This window comes from Leptidea sinapis, chromosome 32, assembly GCF_905404315.1.
Source record: "Leptidea sinapis chromosome 32, ilLepSina1.1, whole genome shotgun sequence".
NCBI classification, from domain to species: Eukaryota; Metazoa; Arthropoda; class Insecta; order Lepidoptera; family Pieridae; genus Leptidea; species Leptidea sinapis.
The window spans coordinates 1276371-1299714 of NC_066296.1; the positions used below are offsets into that span (position 1 = coordinate 1276371).

A 23344-nucleotide genomic window follows, 5' to 3' on the forward strand; every position below is an offset into this window, starting at 1 on the left:
ATTTAAGGTCTTGTTATGACTATTACCTAACCAATGAGCATTACCCCCAGCAGTACCCCGCTCACCTCAGTTAGGTCACTGGAGTGTTTGCATTATTAACATATAAGTATTATAAGGTCGATGTAAATATATAACCTGTAGGGCGACATCAGCTGCGGGCTGTATGCACATGACGACAGACGCACGGGACATGAGTTGCTCCAGCTCTTCATCCGATACATGTGGAGCTGCAAAATATAATTTAAATTGTGAACCTATCATTGATGCGATATATTTCAGACATCGCAGAGGTTGTAGATGCTAATGGTGAGGTACATGCAATTTACACTGATTTTCAAAAAGCTTTCGATGAATCATAATATTTTACTGTCAAAAATTGAGTTTTTGGGAATTCATGGCTCATTGGTGCGTTGGTGTGAATCTTACTTAAGAAATCGGTCACAACTGGTTGCTGTTAATGGTTTCAAGTCCTATGAGATAAAAATACCATCGGGTGTACCTCAAGGATCACATTTAGGTCCCACATTCTTTTTAATTTTCATAAATGATTTGGCACTCAAGTTAAATTCTAAATTCAAATTGTTTGCAGACGATATGAAAATTTACAAAACTATTAACAGCTAAGCTGACGTGACAACACTACAAAATGATATTGATGCTGTTCACTTTTGGTGCACCACAAATGGAATGTCCTTAAATATTGAAAAATGTTTCCACATTAAATTTACCAGAAATAAAAATCCGTTAGACTGCGTATATAAAATAAACAATGTTAGTGTTAAGGAAGTTTATAGTATGAGAGACCTTGGTGTTATTATGTATTATAGACTCGGCTTTGAGTTTTCGTCCACACATAGAACAAATAACATTTAAAGCGTCAAAAATATCTGGCCTAGTCTACAGACAAATGAAAATATTTAAAGATCCCAGTTTATCAATACTCGTTTACAACAGTGTTGTCCGCAGTATCCTTGAATATTGCAGCACGGTATGGAGTCCAGGGTATCAAGTTCATTCCGATAGAATAGAACAAATTCAAAAACGGTTCTTATACCATCTATCTTACAAAGACTTCAAGTGTAATAAATTGTTTTCGTACGACTCTCGTCTCTCTTACTATAGAATGAAATCACTTAAAGACCGCAGAAAGATTTCAGATATTATTTTCTTGGCTAAGCTAATGAAGGGACATATTGACGCGCCTGAATTACTTGAACGCTTGAAGTTCGTTGTGCCTCGTGATTGTAGCCGCTTACATAATCGCAAGACTTTCTGTTTGCCACAAAGCAGAACCAAACTTGGTGATCATAGTCCGCTTTATAGAATGCAATTTTTTGCAAATTATTACAGAGATGCTATAGATATCTTCTGTGACAATATACCCAAAATTTAAAATAAATTAAGTACATAGATAAGTTAGCAAGTAAGTAATCTGTAAATCTTTTTTTTATTCTTGTTATTGGCTGTTAGAATAAGTCCTGTTTTTATCAAGCTTGTTTGTTAAGCGTGTTTTGTTGCGCTGTAGTTATTGTTTCACTTAATCACGCATGCCACGTCCACATCCAGTAGACTCAATTGATAAATAGTATTTTTTGCATATTTTACTACTTTGCAATCCATACAATTGTAGTCAGTTTTGTGGACTAAATAAAAAAAAATGCGAGGGTCTTTCACATTTCAATATACCACTATGATCAATTGTATTACAATGTAAAAAAGTGTTTAAATAAAACATTTTTAAAGGAGTAAAAAGGCGTGTAATTGTAATCGTGTTTTTACATTAGATTTTTGCGTAAAAGTTACATTTTTATTAATATTTTAGTTAACGCGACGTTTCAAGACCTTTCCGTGACTGTGGCCTGTCTTACAATGGGCAAACCAAACGCAATATCTCAAGCCGACTTAAAGAACATATTGCGGATATCATCAATGTGTAACACTCGAGTTCATCAAAGTAAATACCATGTACATAAGTGATATACCTGCATATACAACAACCGAAGAATAGTTCTGGGCAGCACACTGCCCCTAAAAATAATGTTGCTGTTAAGTGTTATCCACTATTAGTTTCTGTCAAAATTCTCAATTGGGTCACGTGATACGCACATAGTGCTGCTCCGTCTAAAACTATTATCATTTAATGTGGTTTTACCATTAGAGCAAAATACGTCTTGTTAAATCATGTTTGACACTCTTAAGGGTTTCTGAACATATAACCTTAACCGTAGCTGACCAAGCACAGATGGAGGCAATTTGGCGCCTCTTTCTGCCGTGAAGCAAGACTGAGTCGCCGTAGTGAAATTACTGGGCAAACGAGACTTAACATCTTATATCTCAAGGAGACGAGCGCAATTGTAGTGCCACTCAACATTTTTAGATTTTTCAAGAATCCTGAGCGGTACTGCATTGTAATGGGCAGGATGTATCAAGTACCATCAGCTAAACGTCCTGCTCGTAAAAAAAATCCGTCGTTACCAGGCAAAGGTCGATCACTGTGGATACCTTCCAGATGTAGATACCGAGCCTTAAGGTAATACTCAAATAGTGAAGGTTCAAGGATTGAATTGAAAACGAAAATCCTTTCTTACATTTGCAGTACGACCTATTGCTGTTTGTCAAATTTAATTATTATAGGTCATCGAGAAGTACCTTACAGGGTTGTTTCACTGAAATAGCGTCTTAAGATTTAGTACTTGCATTGGCTCATAACTTAAAAGGCAGACAGACCGACATTAAAGCAACAAATATGGGTAACTAGCTAATACTCATGCTAACGCATACAAAAAGGGTTTTTAAAAATAATAAACAAGTTTGGAATTGAAGATTATCTCATGACTTCCAGTTCCGGTTCCCGTTTTCGCTCCCGTTCCCAACATATTATATGAATCTTATTTCGAGGAAGATTGTTATGGCAAACAAAACATACAATTGGTATAGTTATAGATCGATGTGAATTTCAGTTTTTCAAAAATCCCGCGGGAACCATAAATTTGACTAGGATGAAATGTCCTATAAGCCTATGTCCTTTCCCAAGCTCTAGTCTATCGCTGTACTATATTTCATCAAAATCGGTTCAGTAGCTCCGTAACAAAACAAATTTACATTCACAATTATAATATTAATAGGGATTAATTCATGTCGTAGTGAATAAAAATACATGAAAAAGAAATATTTTTTTCAAATTTCTCTAGTATATCGTAGTTATTAGTCAGTAGAATGTTACCCAGGTCAGTAATCAAGTCGAGCAGATGCTCGCAATGTGCCCGCACCAAGTCGTGGAGGGGCGGCGCCACACTCGCCCGCACGAAATGTGACACGAAGCCGCGCCGCTTGAGGGGCGTGGCCTCGCCCGCCGGCCACGAGTGATCGCTGAGCTGGCTGGCAGACACCATTATACTGTAACAATATGAACAATTCGGCCGTTTTATAGTTAAAGTAGCTTTATTAATGTCTCACCGTCCTATTCATAATAGCTCTTAACTATCAAACCTATTTTAGATCTCTTTCTGTCAAGTTAAAATGGCGCTTGATAGAAAGGAGGCAATAATTCGATATGTATTCTGCTAGATAGTTATGTGTTATTATTTAAAAATGTTTTAGTTAACAAATGTCTAGTTAGTCAATTCTTTTATTGATTTCTTATTTGAAACAAATCAAAAGGTTTAATTTGAACATAAACTAGCATAAAACCATAACATTGGAAATTTTTATACGTAGTATGTACAATAAAGTAGGTGAGAGATTTACCAGAAATGTGTTAGGTGATGGTAGGGTACCGCCGGGTTATGATGTTCAGCAAAGTATCTCTCCAGCATGGAGTCGAGCACGGACTCCGGCAGCCGCCACCACGGCAACTTGCACGCCTCTTGGAGACACTACAGCATAATCAATACATTGAACACAATAAATAATCAACACGAACAAAGAATTTATATTAATAATGATAATATGTGATGATACATAAAAAAAAAACACAAAAACCATAGCCTCTAGGATGTGGGAGTGGGCGGGTCATATTGGTCGTAAGTCCGATGGAAGATCGGGCAAAAAATTGTTGGAGTAGAGACCACGAACGGGGTGTAGGAATGTTGGGAGACAGCCAGCAAAATGGACGGACTATTTGGTGCCAGCGGCTGGGAAGGACTGGATGCGGACAACTCAGGACCGCACAAAATGGTCTAAAATGGAAAAGACCTTTACTCAGTATTGGGTAGATCAAGGTTGAAGAAGAAGTGATGATACATGGGAAGATTACTTATAGGAGAGAGTCCCATATAGAAACCACTAAATTAAGTATATGACAGTTGGGACGCGAATTGCGATACTTTAGTCATTAATATTATGTAGAAAGTGAGTTTGGTTCACACTATAAAAACTTATATATAAATAAAGCTTCTTAGTAGGGCTTCCTTCATTTTGCGTTTTCAAGATTCGTGGTTTAAAAAAAATGCGATACAATTTCAATATTCCGTATATACGTCAAAACAAAATCACTTTATTCATGTAGGTCACGGAAATGATATTTATGAATATCAAAACAATTTATTTTTATTATGAATCTACTGCTACTTCGTAAAAGGTCAACCCTTTAGGCTAATGAGAAGAAGTAGCAAGAAAGTCATTGCCACTCATGTAAATCGATTAAGTCAAAAATGCCTTACACGATTAAGTCAAAAACGTAAATGTAAATTAATACATAACAAAAGTTACTCAGTACAGTAGCTGCATCATCCGCACAAATCCTCAATAGTTAAAAAAACATAGGTAATTGGTACAGAAGTACAGGCCTGTTTCGAGAAGTGCATGTTGGCACAAGTGAAGAGTGCGAGCAGTGCTGCCAACGTGGGCGCCACGTGGTGGTCCTCCACGGCCCGCAGCCACGTGGCTGCTTGTGTTCCGTCCAGCGTCTGGCAACACCACGCCAGTATCTCGCGGTCACTCCGCGTGTTTATCTACACAATCATATTGAATATTTTATTGAATGAAGTGTAAGCTTTATAGTTATTTTAAAGTTGAAATGTATAAAAGTTTTATATGTAGGTATAATTCAAAAGCAATCATCATCATGATCAGCCGGAAGACGTCCACTGCTGGACAAAGGCTTCCCCCAAAGGTTTCCACGACGACGACTTGACTTTACAGCGCCCCGATCGTGAACAAATGAAAACAACATCTACTGCGATCGCCTTAATCGCCTGACAAGCGTGGCGATTATGGTAAACACACTATTAGGCTTCGATCCCCAGTCCCCGGCAGCTCCGCTCGTGGTGGCCACGGTAGCAGCCACGTAAGCGACGGGGCAGGGGGTGCTAAGAAACCCCGCATACGGCAAAGCTAGAACGTAGTGTTGGTAGACCCCCACAAGATGGACCGACGATCTGGATAAGATCGCCGGAATACGTCGGATGAGGGCAGCGCAGGACCGATCGTCCAAAGCAATTATAGTTATTTATGCAACTGTTGTGTAATAAGGGGTACTAAACAAGAATGTGGCTGATAATAGTATCACATGAGTGTTTTAATAACTAATTATCAACACTTGCAAATACATCACAATCTACACCCATAATATGAATCCTCTATATAAAATTCTGAATCTGTTAGTTTACTGCTAACATTAGAAAAGCACTGGCTAATGACCATTACATCATCCAAACGAGTGTTGTAATGTTGTAATGAATTTCATTACTGTTTTAGAATGTTTAATATATGATTTATCTACACCCATGCTTTAAATCCTCTATTAAAGATTTTGAAACAGTTAGCTTATTGCCAACATTAAAACATCCAATGTTCTAATAACCATTACATCATCCAAAGGAGTGTTGTGATGTTGTACTGAATTTCATAACAACACTCCTCTGTTTTTTTTATCCCTTCATGCGCAAAGAGTTTCAACAGACAGCCACATTCTTATTGCTCGATGCGTGGTATCTGTATGAATTTCAAAAAAAGAACATTTTCGTTTACGCGCGCTCCACACTCCCAGAACGTCGCACGCCGTAAAAAAAAAGTAGATTATTCGAATCCCCGCCATTTTTCTTCGATATTTTTATTGTTTTGTTTACAAAAAATGAGCGATTCATTTTAAACGCTGCAAAAGAACATTATATTCGAGTGAATTTTAATTATTGCACTATACAAAATGTAGATTACTACTAAAATAAATAATTGTTTCATTAATACTTATTTTATATGTATATAATCAGTAATTAATGATATTAGGTTACTACTAGGACTGGTTTTAAGTGTTAGCAGTAAGCTAACTGTTTTAGAATCTTTTAGAGGATTCATATTCTGGGTGTAGATAAAGTCTTGTATGCAACTGTTTATAATTAGGTATTAAGACACTCATTTGATACCATTATCACATCATAAATCCACATTCGTGTTTTAATACCCCTTATTACACAACAGTTGCATAAATAACTATTAAAGCATGGGTGCAGATAAAATTTATTAATACAAGGGGTGTGACCGGGGGTCGTTACCTGCAGCGCCAGTCGGTCGGCGTGCCACTGCCGCGACCAGGCCAGCGAGCCCAGTGTGGCCAGGAGCGCGCTGCACTGCACACGACTCTCCTGCGACGTGTCCGCTCCCGTACACGCGTTATAAGTCTCCAAAGTCCACGACCAGATCTTGCGCAGCAATGGCTCTTCACAGCCTGGAATATACAAATACAGGTATTCACGGATTATCTTCCTCATCTCGAACCAAGATTCGACTCAATCACGATGTTTTCCTTCACCTTAAAAGCATCGAATAAACGTACAATGAATTCGGAAAACCGAAAACAAGCCGTATAACAATATTATTTTAGATTATGTCAGAGCAAAGAAAATTATTCAGTGTCGGTGTAAGGTAACATGATATTCCTCAACGCTCCCATATCTCACTCATTATTTTAAATTACATGTATTCAATAACGGATAGTTTACTTGGAATTGTTGCATAGACATCGCTTTATTATGTTTTTTTTATAATGACAATATGGTACGAGACGAGCACAACCCAATATTCTGAACGACATTTGCTCAGTAATTTCATTAGCTACGGCGCCCTTCAGACTGAAATACAATAATGCTTACACATAACTGCTTCACGGCAGAAATAGTATATATAATCTAGCCAGCATCCTGTGCAAAGGTGTGGTTGTGCTTTCTACCAAATTTACCACGGGTAGAGTTCCGCAGAGCTGTCTGACTTAATTCCAGCCGGCGAACTCCTACATCTCACCATCAAGTATTTTACGAAATATTTTATATTAGTAATCTTCCTTTGTCGTAACGCAGTTTCGTTTCATTTTATCACCATATTAGAATAATAATAATTCCCACTTTATTACCATCATGTTCTAAAACTAATTCCATAGGCTTATTGGTTACTAAAATAAGAAACAAACAATAAGATTCAATTTACAAATTCCTGTCAAATGTTAAATGCGAAGTAGTCAATATATTTAACTAGTTGAAGCCCGCGACTTCGTTCGCTTGGATAAAGGGTTTTTAAAAATAATAAGAAAGTTTCGAATTGAAGATTATCTCATGTCCTATTCCAGTTACGGTTCCCGTTTTCGTTCCCGACATTTTATATGAATTTGTTATAACCCTCACTTCTAGGATTAATACACAAATAAAATTTGAAATTTGTTTTCAATTTTATGAACGATGCGGGACTCTGAGAGTTGAACAAAGCATACAAGATTTTATGACGATAAGTCACTCGAACGATTAGCTCAGTTGGGAGAGCACTGGCACGAAACTCCAGAGGTCGTGGGTTCGAGTCCCGCATCGTTCATAAAATATTGTTTTCGAATTTTATTTGTGTATTAATCCTAGAAGTCAGGGTTATCACTTTAAGAACATAACAAATTGTTTAGAAACTAAGGTAAAGTGGTTAGGTTACCTGGACATTCGTCCATAACTATCTGTATACAGTTAATGAATCTCTGCAGCATGTCAGTGTAGCACTCGGAGGAACTGGTGACGGGCAGCAGCGGAGGAAGGAGGTGGGGCGACACCCAGGCCGACCACGACTCCACTATTGAAGACCACGAGTACAGGCTCACTGCAAAATGGCAGAAATATTTTACAACAATCCGCGTACTCGATATTTGAAAGTTATTTCATATTGATCAGTTAACACTGACTTCAGCTTATAACTTATACTCCTTTTGGCGCGTTCGGGAAATGTTGTCACAGTGAGTTATTACGATGCGCTCGCGCACAGACACGCAAATTCGTCATCTAACGTAGTTACAAGACGGTCTTCTTGACCTAGTGGGTCAAGAAGACCGTCTTGTAACTGATTTATTCGCAATTATAATATTTTCGTTGGTTGTATTTAATACCTTCTTTATAATACCGGCTTTACTCACGTTTTATCGGTGTTAGTACCGACTAGTTTCGTACCATTCGGAGGTTCTTCATCTGGGTTCGCGATAACGTCCCGTCTCATACTGCTGACTTGTGCTCGTAGTGCGCGGCTGGACAGGGCGGGAGGCTCCGGTGGTGATGACGAGCACGGTATCACTGGCACTGTGTCACTATTGGTGTCCACGTGTCACAATGATCACGTAGTGGACGAATGGTCCGAGACTAGTCGGTACCCACACCGATAAGTCGTGAGTTAAGCCGTATTACTAACAATGTCTCACGAAAGTTTTAATAATTTAAAATTGTTCTTTCTACAAACATAAAATAGCACGAGGAATAAAATTTTAAGTATTGGAACGAAGTTCCTTACGGCAGGCTTGGAGGGGATAGGGATTTTGCTGCGCGGCCGAAATGAAAAAAAAGTGATAGTAAAACCGTAAGAAAAAATCCGTGGAAAAAAGTGCGTGGAATAAAACCGTTAAATGAGACGTGCGCAGGCGCGACAGTCGCATACACAAGCGAGTAGTGTATATATTATCAATATTATTATATTAATATATGATAACGATTATAGCAATATTAGAACGATTTTTTTGCAATTTGTGTCGATTCTACATTAGCCGAAGGAACTTCGTTCCTACCTGGTGTCCCACGACACCAAATTTGTCTTTTTTTTTTACGCCAAATAAGTATAACTTGTTGAGGCGTACATAAGTACATACATATTTTATTTAGGAGGGGAAAACGGGCCAGTGGCTCACCTGAAGGGAACCAGCCGCCTGTGAGCATAGCACTATGAGAGGTTAAGAGATGTGTTGCCGGCCTTTAAGGTGGGAGTAATAGATATTACTACCAATAAAAAACTTTTTAAAGAAATAAAGCGCCTGTTTTATAACTTTACATCAGATTTTGCGTAAAAGTTACATTATTATTATTATTTTAGTTAAACCGACGTTTTGTGATCTTTTTCAGAGCACGTTTTCAAGGGTTAGGGCACGTTATAAACACAGTTTAAAATTTACACGCGTTTTACTCCTTCAAAAAGTTTTTTTATTTAAATGTGTAACACTTGCGCTAATCAAAGTAAATACTAATAATCTCTAATTTATAAGATCCCTTAGTCGTATTGTCTAACTGATTTAACTGATTTTATAAATGTATATATTACAAAATATCGCATTTCAATGAAACATACGGTCATGAAATATAGAGCTTTCATAATTATTCAATAGATTAATAATAAAAAGTTGTTGACTAATAATTTTACCAGTGGGAGGTCCTTTGCACAAAATGCCGGCTGGATTATGGGTACCACGCTGGCGCCTATTTCTGCCGTGAAGCAGTAATGTGTAACCATTACTGTGATTCGCTCTGAAGGGCGCCATAGTTAGTGAAATAATTGGGCAAATGAGATTTGACATCTTATGTCTCAAGATGACAAGCGCAATTGTAGTGCCGCTCAGAATTTTTGTGTTTTTCAAGAATCCTGAGCGGCACTGCATTGTAATGGGCAGTACGTATCAATTACCATCACCTGAACATCCTGCTCGTCTCGACCTGGAGCATTTTCTACTACATCCGATAACAATTAGGAAGAAAGGCTCGCCTCTTTCTGGTGCATAACTAAGTTGTATGGCCGCGGCTACGAAGGCTCGTTGCAGCGCGCTCAAAATGGCCGCCATATGCGACGCGTACGCAGCGTACACGTCGCGCGACGTACTTCTAGCTCTGGCTTCCCACCAGATTACACCCAGCTCACGAAGAATATGGCCAATCTGAAAAAAAATAACAAATTGTTTAAATTCTAAAGAGCCAAGTCAATTTCCTAATATGCAAATATTGGTGTTGAGCAGGTAATCAAATGTAAAGTTGATCCTGTAGATGAAGTCACAATTTGAGAGTTGAACAAAGACATAAAAGATTTATCAACGATACGTCACTTGAACGGTTGGGACACTCACGCGGAACGCGAGAGGCCGCGGGTTCGAGACCCGCATCGTCCATAAATTTTGTTATCAAATTAAATTGTGTATCTTCAATCGTCAGCGCTTTAGAAAACGTTGTTGTTGATGTTGCTTAAAAATAAACATACATCGAGATAGCGTTCACTGTGGAATAGTTTGTTCCATTGTTTGAAAACAAGAACAAGACAAGGAAAGACATCAAAAAGTTACCGGCGTTAGTATTAGTTACTTGGTAAATAATAAAAACACAAACATATCATTTAAATATAGGTTCGACATAAAGACACATAATACTTTAGTTTTTATTAATAGGTATCATATTGATATATTCCAAGTAACAAGAGCTAGTGATGACAATACGCACCTGATCGAAGGTGAGTAGGGCCGCATGCGCAGTCACAGAGTCCACCACGTACGAGCAGTACGGCAGCGGCAGACTGACCTGTGCGGCGCTGCGGGCACACTGCCGCACGAACCGGCAGAGCTCAGGGTGCCGCACCATGCCCGTCGAGTGAACACCGACCAACTACGGCATATATAATCTATACTAATATTATAAAGCTGCAGTGTTTGTTTGTTTGTTTGAACGCGCTAATCTCTGGTACTACTGGTCAGATTTGAATGATTCTTTCAGTGTTGGGTAGACCATTTATCGAGGAAGGCTATAGATCAAATTAGGGATCCTTTATAAAATTGCTATTTTGTAACACAAGCTGTAAAATCAAAAACCTATTTTTGCGTGCGCTGCAAAAACTATTGACAATATAAAATAGGCAATATTTTATTACTTATAAAACTATCGCGTGAATTATACTTTATATGGCAAAACAACGTTTGCCGGGTCAGCTAGTACTAAATAAATGTAGGTAACGATTTATAAAGTTACAACTTACAGAGTACACTATAAAGAAATCTCGTACAAGGCTCATAAAATTATAGTCAGATATAAAATACTTATGATAACTAATATAATAAATCAAAATCACTGTATTCGTGTAGTTCACGGAAATGACACTTATGAATGTCAAAAAATATTTTTAATAATGAGAACTAGTAGCAAGAAACTCATTGCCACTCTTTTATATCATGATTTACATTTTCATCGTTTTACAAATCATTTCAATTACAATATAATGTAAAATGATGCAACAAACATACTCAAATAGTCAATGCCTTACAAAAGTAAGCCAAAAAAGTAAATGTAAATTAATTCAAAAGTTATTGAGTACTGTAGCTGCATCATCCACACACATACCGTATAAATGAAAGTATTCTGTGAGCATTTTATAGGCGATTATAAAGAAAACATATATATATATATATACATAATATCTTTTAAGAATCCGAACCGAGCCTCCGGCAACGGGATCATCTTGCCACCACAAGCAGCGCCCGATCACGAGCATGACGCATAAGCCAGCCATCGCCTCCCTCAACCATATTTTAGGGAAGGGGACGACCCGTCCCATGTCGCCGCCACAAGCAGTGACATTTAAGCGAGCATGACGAAGCCTGTTACGAAAACTCAAGCAAACAACAATACAAGAATCTTAATGTACATATCGTGCAATACTATTTCATATAGGAATTTAAAAGTATGTATGTATATAAATCAAAAAGTATTCAGAATTTTTTAATTCGGCACATGAACTGACTCTCGGATAGGCGGATATTAGCGAGCGTAAGTTGGTTTGAAAAAAATAGGTTTGAATGAACATAAACTCAATTACGTACCTCAATCAGCGTTTGATGTTCTTCGTCTGGGGTGTGTCCGTATTTGGTAAGTGCTTGTATTATTGTAGAGAGCAGTTCTTTACGATCACCACTTGACACCTCGTGTCCCCAACGACGCATGTCAAACTGTAATAATATAGTTATTTATGTAACTGTTGTGTAATAAGGGGTATTATATCACGATCGCCTCGTGTGATAATAGTATCACATAAGTGTTTTAATACCTAATTACCAACAGTTGCATACAAGACTTTATCTACACCCATAATATGAATCCTCTATAAAAGATTCTGAATCAGCTTACTGCTAACATTAAAAGAGCCAATCCTAGTAACCATAATATCATCCATAGGAGTGTTATTGTGAAATCGGATGATATGATGATGTACTGAATTTCATTACAACACTCGTTTGGATCATGTAATGTTTATTAGGACATTGGGTGTTTTAATGTTGGCAATAAGCTAACTGTTTTAGAATCTTAAATAGAGGATTTAAAGCATGGGTGTAGATAAAATATTTTATGTAACTGTAATATTATAATGAAACTGATCTGATCTGTTGATCACTTTGTTTTAAAAAAGTTCTATTACAAATCTATGTCTTTCTGTTGTTTAGCGTTCAACAATTTTTAAACGTTGCTTACATTTAAATACTCAGTGTGTCTAACGGATATATCATATTGTACATAATATGGAAGAATATATGGCTGTTTTCAATAACCTATCTATACTAAGTTTAACTTACTAGAGGCAGACAAATCTATTATTTTAGGCTTACTTACATTTCAATAATCTATCGAAAGATAGCATTGGACTATAATTAATAATATAAGTATAATATGTGACATAACTATGGATCTTGTTATTGAACGGCGATAGCAATCTATCCGTAACTAGAGATCATATGATGAGATAGATGATAAAAAAATGCATTCCGTTCTTGCTATTATTCCTGTTCACTTCATTTTATGTTTTGCTTAACGAAGTTTAAGATAAACACATGCTAAATACTGTTTCGTAATTGAAAAAGATAAACTCCATTTTAGAAGTCGTTATTGTTAGGTCACTGTCTAACAAAACACGTGTCTAAGCCATGTTAAAATTATTTTTTTTGTTACAACACCGTTGAAATTGAGATTGATTGTATTTTTATTCAAGAAATCTAAACAAAAATGTTAGTCCTTTAGAATCGTGTAGACCATTATTATAAAAGTACTATCTATTAACGATTACTGGTCTATATTTATTAGAAATTAGTATGTTCATTAACAAACATGGTGATTTTTTTAAACTAGCAAAGGACTATTCCATATTAGGATTAAGAGATCCAACTAGCCTTTTGATGCCATACTGTAGAACAGCGCTTCATCAAAATAACGCAAATGTTATGTGTATTAGGGTCTTTAATCACCTTTCAAAGAATATTACAGAGATGCCTAAAACAATAATGCATATAAAAATTAATTATGTCTAATAGATAAATGCTTCTATAGTTTAAAAGAATTCTTAAGCCGAAAATAACGGTATTTAAAAGTTATTATTTGAGAATGGTACCTAAAAACTAATGATTATTTTATATTATATTATTGAATTATAGCTCAGTAATGTGTATTAATGACGGATAAAAATTCCAATATTAACTATGAAATATTTGGATGCCGATTGTGTTCCGTGTACACAAACTAATTGTCAAGAAGTACGTTACCACGAGTCATACAAATAGATAAATATAATTAAATTTCAAAATAGCAGGCTCACTCTAGACAGGTAGCTGAAGAGCGCGTGGTCGGGCAGTCGCGAGTCCAACAGCGCCGCGTACACCGGCGGCACGTGCGGCGCGGACAGGCGGCGCGGACTCACGAGCGCGCCGCACAGGCCGGCCTGCCGCGCGGTGCCGCCGCTCCAGCGGCAGAGCGTGGCGGCGACCAGCCCGCCGTTGGAGCACAGCCACTTCTGGAATTGATAGAGTTATTTATGCAACTGTTATGTAATAAGGGGTATTAAAACACGAATGTGATAATAGATTACATGAGTGCCTTAATACCTAATTATCAACAGTTGCATACAAGACTTTATCTACATCCATAATATGAATCCTCTAAAATATTCTGGAACAGTTAGCTTACTGGCAACATTAGAATAGCCAGTCCTAGTAGTAACCTAATATCATCCATTACTTATTATATACAAATAAACTAAGTACCTATTAACCCCAAGTGATTTTTAAGTTATTAGTTATTAGGTTAGTTTTTTATCTATTAACGCTGTCAACCCGAATTTCTTGCTTGCTTCCTAACTCTCTAGTCCCCTCTCGATTCTGTGTCGCTCGTGCTGCGGAGTTGAACACACGTGCTGCACGAACGGGCTTGGGGTCGTGGCGACCCCGCGCGACTTATAGTGTAGTTCAAATTTAGGTAAGTAAATATTTTTAATTTTATGATTTTAAGCAAATATGGATTAAAGCATTACGTAGTGGTTGATGCTAAGACTGCTTATCTCCAGAAATTTGAAGTTTACGCAGGGAAACAGCCAGACGGGCCCTACAATATCCCTAATGATACAAAAAGTCTCGTCAAACGATTGACAGAAACAATCAAGAATACAGGACGTAATATTACTAGGGATTATTATTTCACTAGTGTTGAGTTAGCTGAAGACCTTTTGAAAGACAAATTGACAATAGTAGGTACGTTGAGAAAAAATAAAAAAGAAATACCACAAGCATTTTTGCCTGACAGACGTCGTGAAGTACACTCAACATTATTTGGTTTTCATGAAGAACTGACTTTGTGCTCCTATGTCTCAAATAAATCTAAAGCTATTATTGTCGTCTATGCATCATGATGACATTATAGACGAGGTAGAATTGGAGAAGCCGGAGATGATTTTATTTTATAATAAAATAAAGGGTGACGTAGACACTCATGACAAGTTGTATTCCACATATAACGTTGCTCGGCGGACGAAGAGATGGCTTATGGTTATCTTTTTTCATTTATTCAATGCATTCATTATTTATAACTTCAACAACAATGAGGCTACCATAAACAGACGAATTTATCTAAAATTATTAGCAACAAAATTAGTAAAAGCACATAGATTGGCGCGAGCAATAGTTCCGTCTCTGCCTAGTGCTTTGAAAAAGCGATTGGCAGAACCTGAAGTTGCGACTCCGTCTAACACTGGTTTGCATTCAATAAAAAGAGGAAGGTGCTACATCTTTCAACGAAAAGGCGACAGGAAAATGACCGCAAATTGTAATAAGTGCAACAAATTTATCTTTGGCGATCATACAAAGAAAATTTGTAATAATTGTTGAATTATTATAGTACTTACGAAAAACATACTTCTATACTGTTTTAAACATCTTGTTGAGATTTATTTTCTATTTTGCTAAAAGTTTAGTAAGAAATAAGTAGAATAAAAGCAATTAAAGTTGATTACTAATTTAAATGTTTCTTATTTCATACCTATCAATTTGGGGTAACTGCAGAGTGCAGACCCCGCGCGACTAACAATGTTAGTTTATTGGCGCGCCTAATTAGAGGTTAATGAAAGAGTTATTTATTTTAGTACTAACTTACATTTTGTACAATTATTAAAATTGACTTGAATATTATGTTGTTTTGCAGCGTTTAAAATATCTGGCGATGTTCTGCTTAAAATTGAATCGCTCATTTTTTATAAACAAATCAATAAGAATATCGAAGAAAAATGGCGGGGATTCGAATAACCTACTTTTTTTACGGCGCGCGACGTTCTGGTAGTGCGGAACGCGCGTAAAATAAAATGTTCTTTTTTTTAAATTCATACAGATACCACGCATCGAGCAATAAGAATGTGGCTGTCTGTTGAAACTATTTGAGCACAAAGGGTTCGAAAAAAAACAAAGGAGTGTTTTTATGAAATTCAGTACAACATTACAATACTCGTTTGGATGATGTAATGATTATTACGACATTGAGTGTTTTAATGTTGGCAATAAGCTTACTATTTCAGAATCTTTAATAGAGGATTTAAAGCATAGGTATAGATAATAGTTATTTATGCAACTGTTGTGTAATAAGGGGTATTAAAACACGAATGTAATAATAGTATCGCATGAGTGTTTTAATACCTAATTATCAACAGTTGCATACAAGACTATATCTACACCCAGAATATGAATCCTCTAAAAGATTCTAAAACAGTTAGCTTACCAATAACACTTAAAACCAGTCCTAGTAGTAACCTAATATCATTCATTACTGATTATATATATATAAAATAAGTATTAATGAAACAATTATTTATTTTAGTAGTAATTAACATTTTGTATAGTGCAATAATTAAAATTCACTCGAATATAATGTCCTTTTGCAGCGTTTAAAATGAATCGCTCATTTTTTGTAAACAAAACAATAAAAATAACGAAGCAAAATGGCGGGGATTCGAATATCCTACTTTTTTTTTACGGCGCGCGACGTTCTGGTAGTGTGGAACGCGCGTAAACGAAAATGTTCTTTTCTTGAAATTCATACAGATACCACGCATAGAGCAATAAGAATGTGGCTGTCTGTTGAAACTCTTTGCGCATGAGGGGATCGAAAAAAATAACATAGGAGTGTTGTTATGAAATTCAGTACAACATTACAACACTCGTTTGGATGATGTAATGGTTATTAGAACATTGGGTGTTTTAATGTTGGCAATAACTGTTTCAGAATCTTTAATAGAGGATTTAATGCATGGGTGTAGATAAAATACTTTACATTACTGTTACAATGTACGGTCAAACGTAAATAATACGTCGACTTGTTATCAGTTCGTATGATATATCATTTAGTCTGATTATTAAGATTATAAGCAGGAAAAAAAAAGTAAAAAAAAAAACTTTTGAAAGGGGGTGCGAATTTTTGCTCTCTAGTGTATATTATATAGTGCGCATAGATATCAGAACAGATCTCTGATGGGTCCGGAAGCGGAAAGGCCAGGGTTGGCAGGTCTTCCACACGATAGACCACAGACGTGATCATAGGATCGTGTCAAAGGCTTCAGCTGTATACAAAAGACGCAAAACTGCCTTTGTCCAAAAAACAGTGACTGACATGACATTGTTGCACGAATTTTGTAACCCTTATTAAGATTATTGGAGTCAACCGAGGAAAGCAAGTATATATAAAATACATAATAATACAAATTCATTAACTCTCTATGTTAGTATTTACATGTCAAACTAGATGACACGGAGGTGAAACAGAATTTTGTATAAGTCAAATTCAATGAAGTTCTATATACATAATAATGTTTAATGAAAATAAGAGATAAGACAAGCAGGATGTTCAGTCGATGGTAATTGATACGCCCTGCCCAATACAATACAATGCATTTGGACATATTACTCGCGGTCTGATAGCGGAACGGCAAAAGTGTGCTTAAAGACAATGTAAGTAATTTAATGTAATGACAAGTTCACTTTCCTTCTCTATCGTGTGTCAACTGTCACTGTCCGAATCAAATGTGAACTGAATATATGTTTTACTATTTTAGCTTTGTTTTATACGACGTGATATTTTTATACATATAGAACGTCATTGGTCGAATGACAAACTTCAATAAGCAGCGATAATGGAGATGAACACGTCGACGCAAGTACTCATATAAAAGAAACCATATTCAAACGTACAACGTACCTCAGCCAGGTGTGTCACTACACTAGTCAGCAAACTATGTGCCAGTTCGCACGTGTGACTCACACCCGCAGAGCGCCATATTCGCTCGCACACCTCGACAGCTGCGTCACCATTGTTGATACGTCTAGATAATAATAATAATTGAATACATAACACACAACTGTTTGATGAGGAAGCAGACCAGTCAGGAGTAAATGAATTAAGAATTTACACAGACGATTTATTTGTGCCATATTTTATTTGCTTATTTCGGAACGAACTTGTAACTGATATTGTCAATTTCAAAAACACTTTATTCATGTAGGTCACGGAAATGCCACTAATGAATGTCAAAAAAAAAATATTGTTTCTTATTGAATTTACCGCTACTTCGTAAAGGGTTGAGTTAATGAGAAGAAGTAGCAAGAAACTCACTGCCACTCTTTTAAGTCAAGATTTACATTTTAATTGTTATACAAATCATTTCAATTACAATGTATGCAAAGTGACGCAACAAAAATACTCAAATGTCAAAAACTGAAAGGCTTACAAGAGTAAGTCAAAAAAAGAAAAAAAAGTAAATTAATACTTATAAACACAAGAGTTCTTGAGTATAGTAGATGCATCAATCCACACATACCGTAAATAAATAGAGGCATTATGTGAGCATTTCATAAAATAAAATATATAATAACTTTAACTTTAAAGGAAATAATAATAATAAAAAACACATCAAGCCGACCTCCCGGTAACAAGAACATCCAGCCACAACGAGTAGCACCCGTTCACGAGCATGATGCATGGACCAGCCATCGCCTCCACCATATTTTAGGGAACGACCCGCCCCACGTAGCCGCCACAACGTCAGTTGTCAAGTTCTCGTTTCCACTCCCCGCTTCAACATCCCTCCATCCGCACCACATTCCCTCTACCCCAACCTCGCCATATACACTTTCTTTTCGGTAGACAGCGCGCTCACACGCTTGCGCAGCGCTCCGCGACCTGCGTATTCTCATTATTTAACGCCGGACGCGCCATCTAACTAACCTAATCAGTGACTAAGTGACCTAACCACCAAACACGAACTAAACGAAGCAGAAAGGATTTATATAACGGCCAATTGTCTACCTCGGAGGCTGAAGAGGAGTACCAGCATTTACCAAGTCAGTTCCCTCCGTCCCTGTATATCTCTCTCAGTCGCACACCCACGAGCCCAAAATGGCAGATGGAACTGAACATACACAGACCAACATCCCTGGCCACACACAGCTCCATCTTCCATTGTGTGTAGCCATCAACGAAGCGGGACAGACGCGATACTAAGAAGGACAGTATATGGCCATAATATCACAATACAATCGCGCTAACTGCGCTGAAGAGCGATACCTACAACTCGGCGCTAATATACGAGTGTCATCAATCACTGGAACGAGTTGCATCTAACAACTGAGTAACTCTGCAATGGATCAAATGATACAGCAGTTCTTTGAGGAATGATGCAGCGGATGAACTTGGCGGGCTTGGAAGGCGGGGACTGGTGACTCAACGATCTGGCCATTCCTGCCGCTGCCTTTCAGCCAAACGCGTTCATAGATACGCTCACTCACGAACAACCTACACAGCACCCAATACAACACCTAATGGATAAACATCTCAACCTAAAGACAGTCGAAAGAAGTGAAACCGGAACTATCACCACATATACTGACACATCAAGATATCAAAATAATGGTGGGCATCACTAAATGAGCACCTTTCACAATTGGCGTAACGGACAGACCTGTGTAGAGTGTAGAGGATGTCTGGGTGAGGATGAAATGGTCACTCATGTAATCCTGGAATGTGCAGTAGTTGCCAACAAACGGTCAAAAACCGTAATAAATACGAGGTCGCTCTGACAAGTATCTTTCCACATTATGTCGAAAGAAAGTTGTGCGTTAAAAAAAACACAATATGAATAAGTTATCACGGTCTTAAAGCTTGTTTCAATAGCTTTCTGATACATACATTCAAATCATCCAAATTATAAGTAATCTATTGCTTCACATAAAATAACGAAAAGTACGCTGTGCGAGCGCCAAAATCGCACCGACTTGAGGCTTAATTAGATCAATATAAGAGTACTTTAAGTTATCAGTGGGAGGCTCCTTTGGACAGGATGCTGGCTAGATTTTGGGTACCACAACGGCGCCTATTTCTTCCGTGAAGCAGAAATGTTTACACATTATTGTGTTATTACTGGGCAAATGAGACTTAACATCTTCTGTCTCAAGATGACGAGCGCAATTGTAATGCCGCTCTGTGCCGCACTGCATTGTTATGGGCAGGGCGTATCGATTACCATCCATTGAACGTCCTGATCGTCACATCCCTTACTGTCATAATAAATGTAAAGTAATATACAACAAAATACTTACTTAGCCAATATGTGCAAGTTGGCGGCGGTGCGTGCAAAATGCGGCCGCGCTCGACATATGCGACGCACGCCCGCACGATACGAGCGTCTGTAAATATATTATGTACGTTATTAAATATTGCATGCTTGCAGGTAGATTTAAATAGAAAAAACGAAAGTTTAAAAAATTTTGAAGAATTAACGTAAGGTTTGTGTAAATATAAAATAATACCTGTTCTCTTGAATTTCCTGTTCTACGCCGCGAGATATGCACCACTCATCTGCCTAAAATAAATGATCAAGATAATTTTAATAATATTCATGGTAACTACATTCTACACAAAGTCATTAAAACAAATATTAACTGAGTAATCAAATGCTTGTTTGATTCCAAACTAAATCGTGGCTCTTGCCAGATTGCCATTGAAATATAATTAATTGTGTTAAATTGGCAAGTGCAACATCGTCAGATACAACATAAAACAGATAATTTTTTTTTTTGATCTGTTTTATTCAACCAAATTTGTAAAACTAGGATGCATAGTCTACTAGATAGGATAAACTGACATTAAGAGTTCTGTAGCGTACGGATTTGTCCAAGACTATTTATAGATTTGAGCTTAAACACATACTGAAAGCTGAATGCCTGTTACCGAATAATTAAAATGTTGCGTTGACTCGATGCTGACAACGAAAGCCATCATTTGTGATGTTTCCCGTACTGTAGTAAATTATTATTTCTGTGGAATCTATTTCAACGCCGATATTAATCTAAAGCATCACTGTGACATCATGAAAGTGGTCATAATCATTAACAGAAAATATTAGCCGAAGCCTTTTCCAGATTTAAGAATTCTTATTATTATATCGCATAATTTAATTAAACTACGTATAATTGAATTTCATTAAATTATTTTTAAACAATTAGATTTATTTATTAATATTAAAACTTGAATATAAATTGAAATTTTATATTCAAATTTATTTATGTTCAGTAATCATATGAGTTACAAGATGCTTGGTAGCTGAAGTACGATACAAATGGTCTAGTTGACCAGCTAACGTCATGGTGTCGAATTTGCATGACGTTGTAATTGACTCTGGTAATGTTCCTAGTGGGAACGATTTCCCATGCCAAATTGTAGTCACGAACGTACCGCAATATGGATCGTGATTGGCGAACAGTTCTGCGGACACGCCCGCCTCACTGGCGGCAGTGGACGCGCCACACGCAGCTTCACAACCAACTCCCACAGCTTAGCGTCCAGTTGGGACACGCGCTGCACTTCTGTTGACCATTCACTGAAATATATACGACATTTTATGGAATCTGTTATCTATAAGGTTTTTTAATATATTTCTAGTTATTTATGCAACTGTTGTGTAATAATGGATATTAAAACACGAATTTGATAATAGATTATATGAGTGCCTTAATACCTAATTATCAACAGTTGCATACAAGACTTTATTTACACCCATAATATGAATCCTCTACAAAAGATTCTGAAACAGTTAGCTTACTGCTAACATTAAGAAGGCCTTTCTACTAGGACTATCATAACCATAATATCATCCAAAGAAGTGTTATTATGAAATCGGATGATATAATGTTGTACTGAATTTCATTACAACACTCATTTGGATGATGTAATGTTTATTAGGACATTGGGTGTTTTAATGTTGGGTGTAGATAATATAATAATAACACGTTGATACTCATTATGTAATAAAAATACTTAATACTTTAGCTAAATTAAACATCACATACATATTATATTATAAAATAGAACAGAAAACACTTTATAAGCAACAAAATACACACACCTTCAATTTACAATATTAATTACAATCTTAAAATACTAAATTAAATGAGATCAGTAACAAAAATTATAACACATAAAAAAAGAACTATACGGCGCGTGATTCCCTGCTGAAATGAGCTGACTTAGTATATTGTCGGTCAGTGCAGAAGACACCAACACAACATTGGTTTTCAGCAGCCCCTCGTGACACTTGGAGTTGACAATTTGTGACAAACATGACATAATATTTATATATAGTAGCACTTGGAAGAAAGTTGCTTGAAAACCATAGTGTATTGGAACGCAAATCATCCAAAAGGCAATCATAATATATTGCAAAAACAGCACTACCCGTTATAAATGCAGTAGAAGACACACAATACTATGTGTAGAAAGGGTTGGTAATTTAAACGCACATAATAAAACATTTTAAAGTTTCCACTTAGAATTACAATAATCACTGACAATTAGGGCATAGTTTACCGTGATGATGCTACCAACTGTTAGTTTGTACTGCTGTAGTACCAAGTAACTTACACGAATCAAGTTAACTAAAGATCTTAATATTATATGCTGTTATATTTATTTTTAATCATTAATTATTTTATAAAATAACATTACTAACACAGTAATGAGTAAGAAATAAATATAATTTGCATCAAGCTGACATATGAATAATATAGGACTAGGACCTCTGCTTTTTATAATTTTCATAAATGACATCGGACGATTCATTAAAAATTCGAATTACCTTTTGTTTGCAGATGATATGAAAATTTTTGGTATAGCAAATAATAAGACAGATGCATTACGCATTCAAGAAGATTTGTATAGACTGGATGACTATTGTACCGTTTACAAATTAGACCTAAATGTATCCAAATGTTTCTACATGCATTACACTACTAAGCCTACCCCTTTCCCTCATACGTATATTTTAAAACAGGAACCTCTATCTGTGGTAAACGAAACAAATGATCTAGGTGTGTTCCATGATAGCAAAATAACTTTCGTACCACATATTGATCAGGCTATCATTAAAGCGTCTAAAGCACTAGGTTTCATAATACGTACAGCCAAACCTTTCAAGAGTATGAAAACATTAAAAATTCTCTACTGTTCTTTCGTTCGCAGCCATCTTGAATATGGTTCACAAATTTGGAACCCAATGTATGCTGAACACATTAATCGAATTGAAAGGGTTCAGCGGAAGTTTACACGATATCTAGGCTTTAAGTTTAAAATACCTAATGTAAGCTATGAAGAACGCTGCAAGCGCTTCCACCTTCTACCACTTAAAGCTCGTAGAGATATTTCTGATATAATCACCTTAATACAAAATACTAAGAAGTATGATTGACTGTTCTATATTACTGACCAAAGTCTGTCTGGCAGCCCCTAGTAGAATGTTAAGACAA

At 36.6% G+C, this 23344-nt stretch overlaps 1 protein-coding gene across 2 annotated transcripts in view; it reads right to left on the reverse strand.

The window, feature by feature from the left end:
• LOC126974338 (uncharacterized) overlaps window positions 1–23344 on the reverse strand; it is a 70440-nt gene that overhangs the window by 7154 nt on the left and 39942 nt on the right. Inside the window, exons 22-35 of one of the 2 annotated variants that reach the window (XM_050821794.1) lie at window positions 21279–21423; window positions 20354–20406; window positions 20144–20230; window positions 17748–17871; window positions 13834–14028; window positions 12074–12199; window positions 10704–10865; window positions 9982–10150; window positions 7906–8067; window positions 6492–6664; window positions 4788–4952; window positions 3748–3875; window positions 3224–3396; window positions 136–227 (exon numbers count right to left, since the gene is read on the reverse strand). In XM_050821794.1, the coding sequence (XP_050677751.1) occupies window positions 136–227; window positions 3224–3396; window positions 3748–3875; window positions 4788–4952; window positions 6492–6664; window positions 7906–8067; window positions 9982–10150; window positions 10704–10865; window positions 12074–12199; window positions 13834–14028; window positions 17748–17871; window positions 20144–20230; window positions 20354–20406; window positions 21279–21423 (1954 nt within the window). Of the gene's footprint in view, window positions 1–135; window positions 228–3223; window positions 3397–3747; window positions 3876–4787; window positions 4953–6491; window positions 6665–7905; window positions 8068–9981; window positions 10151–10703; window positions 10882–12073; window positions 12200–13833; window positions 14029–17747; window positions 17872–20143; window positions 20231–20353; window positions 20407–21278; window positions 21424–23344 lie in introns of those variants that run through there. The other variant, XM_050821795.1, reaches the window with a different exon arrangement.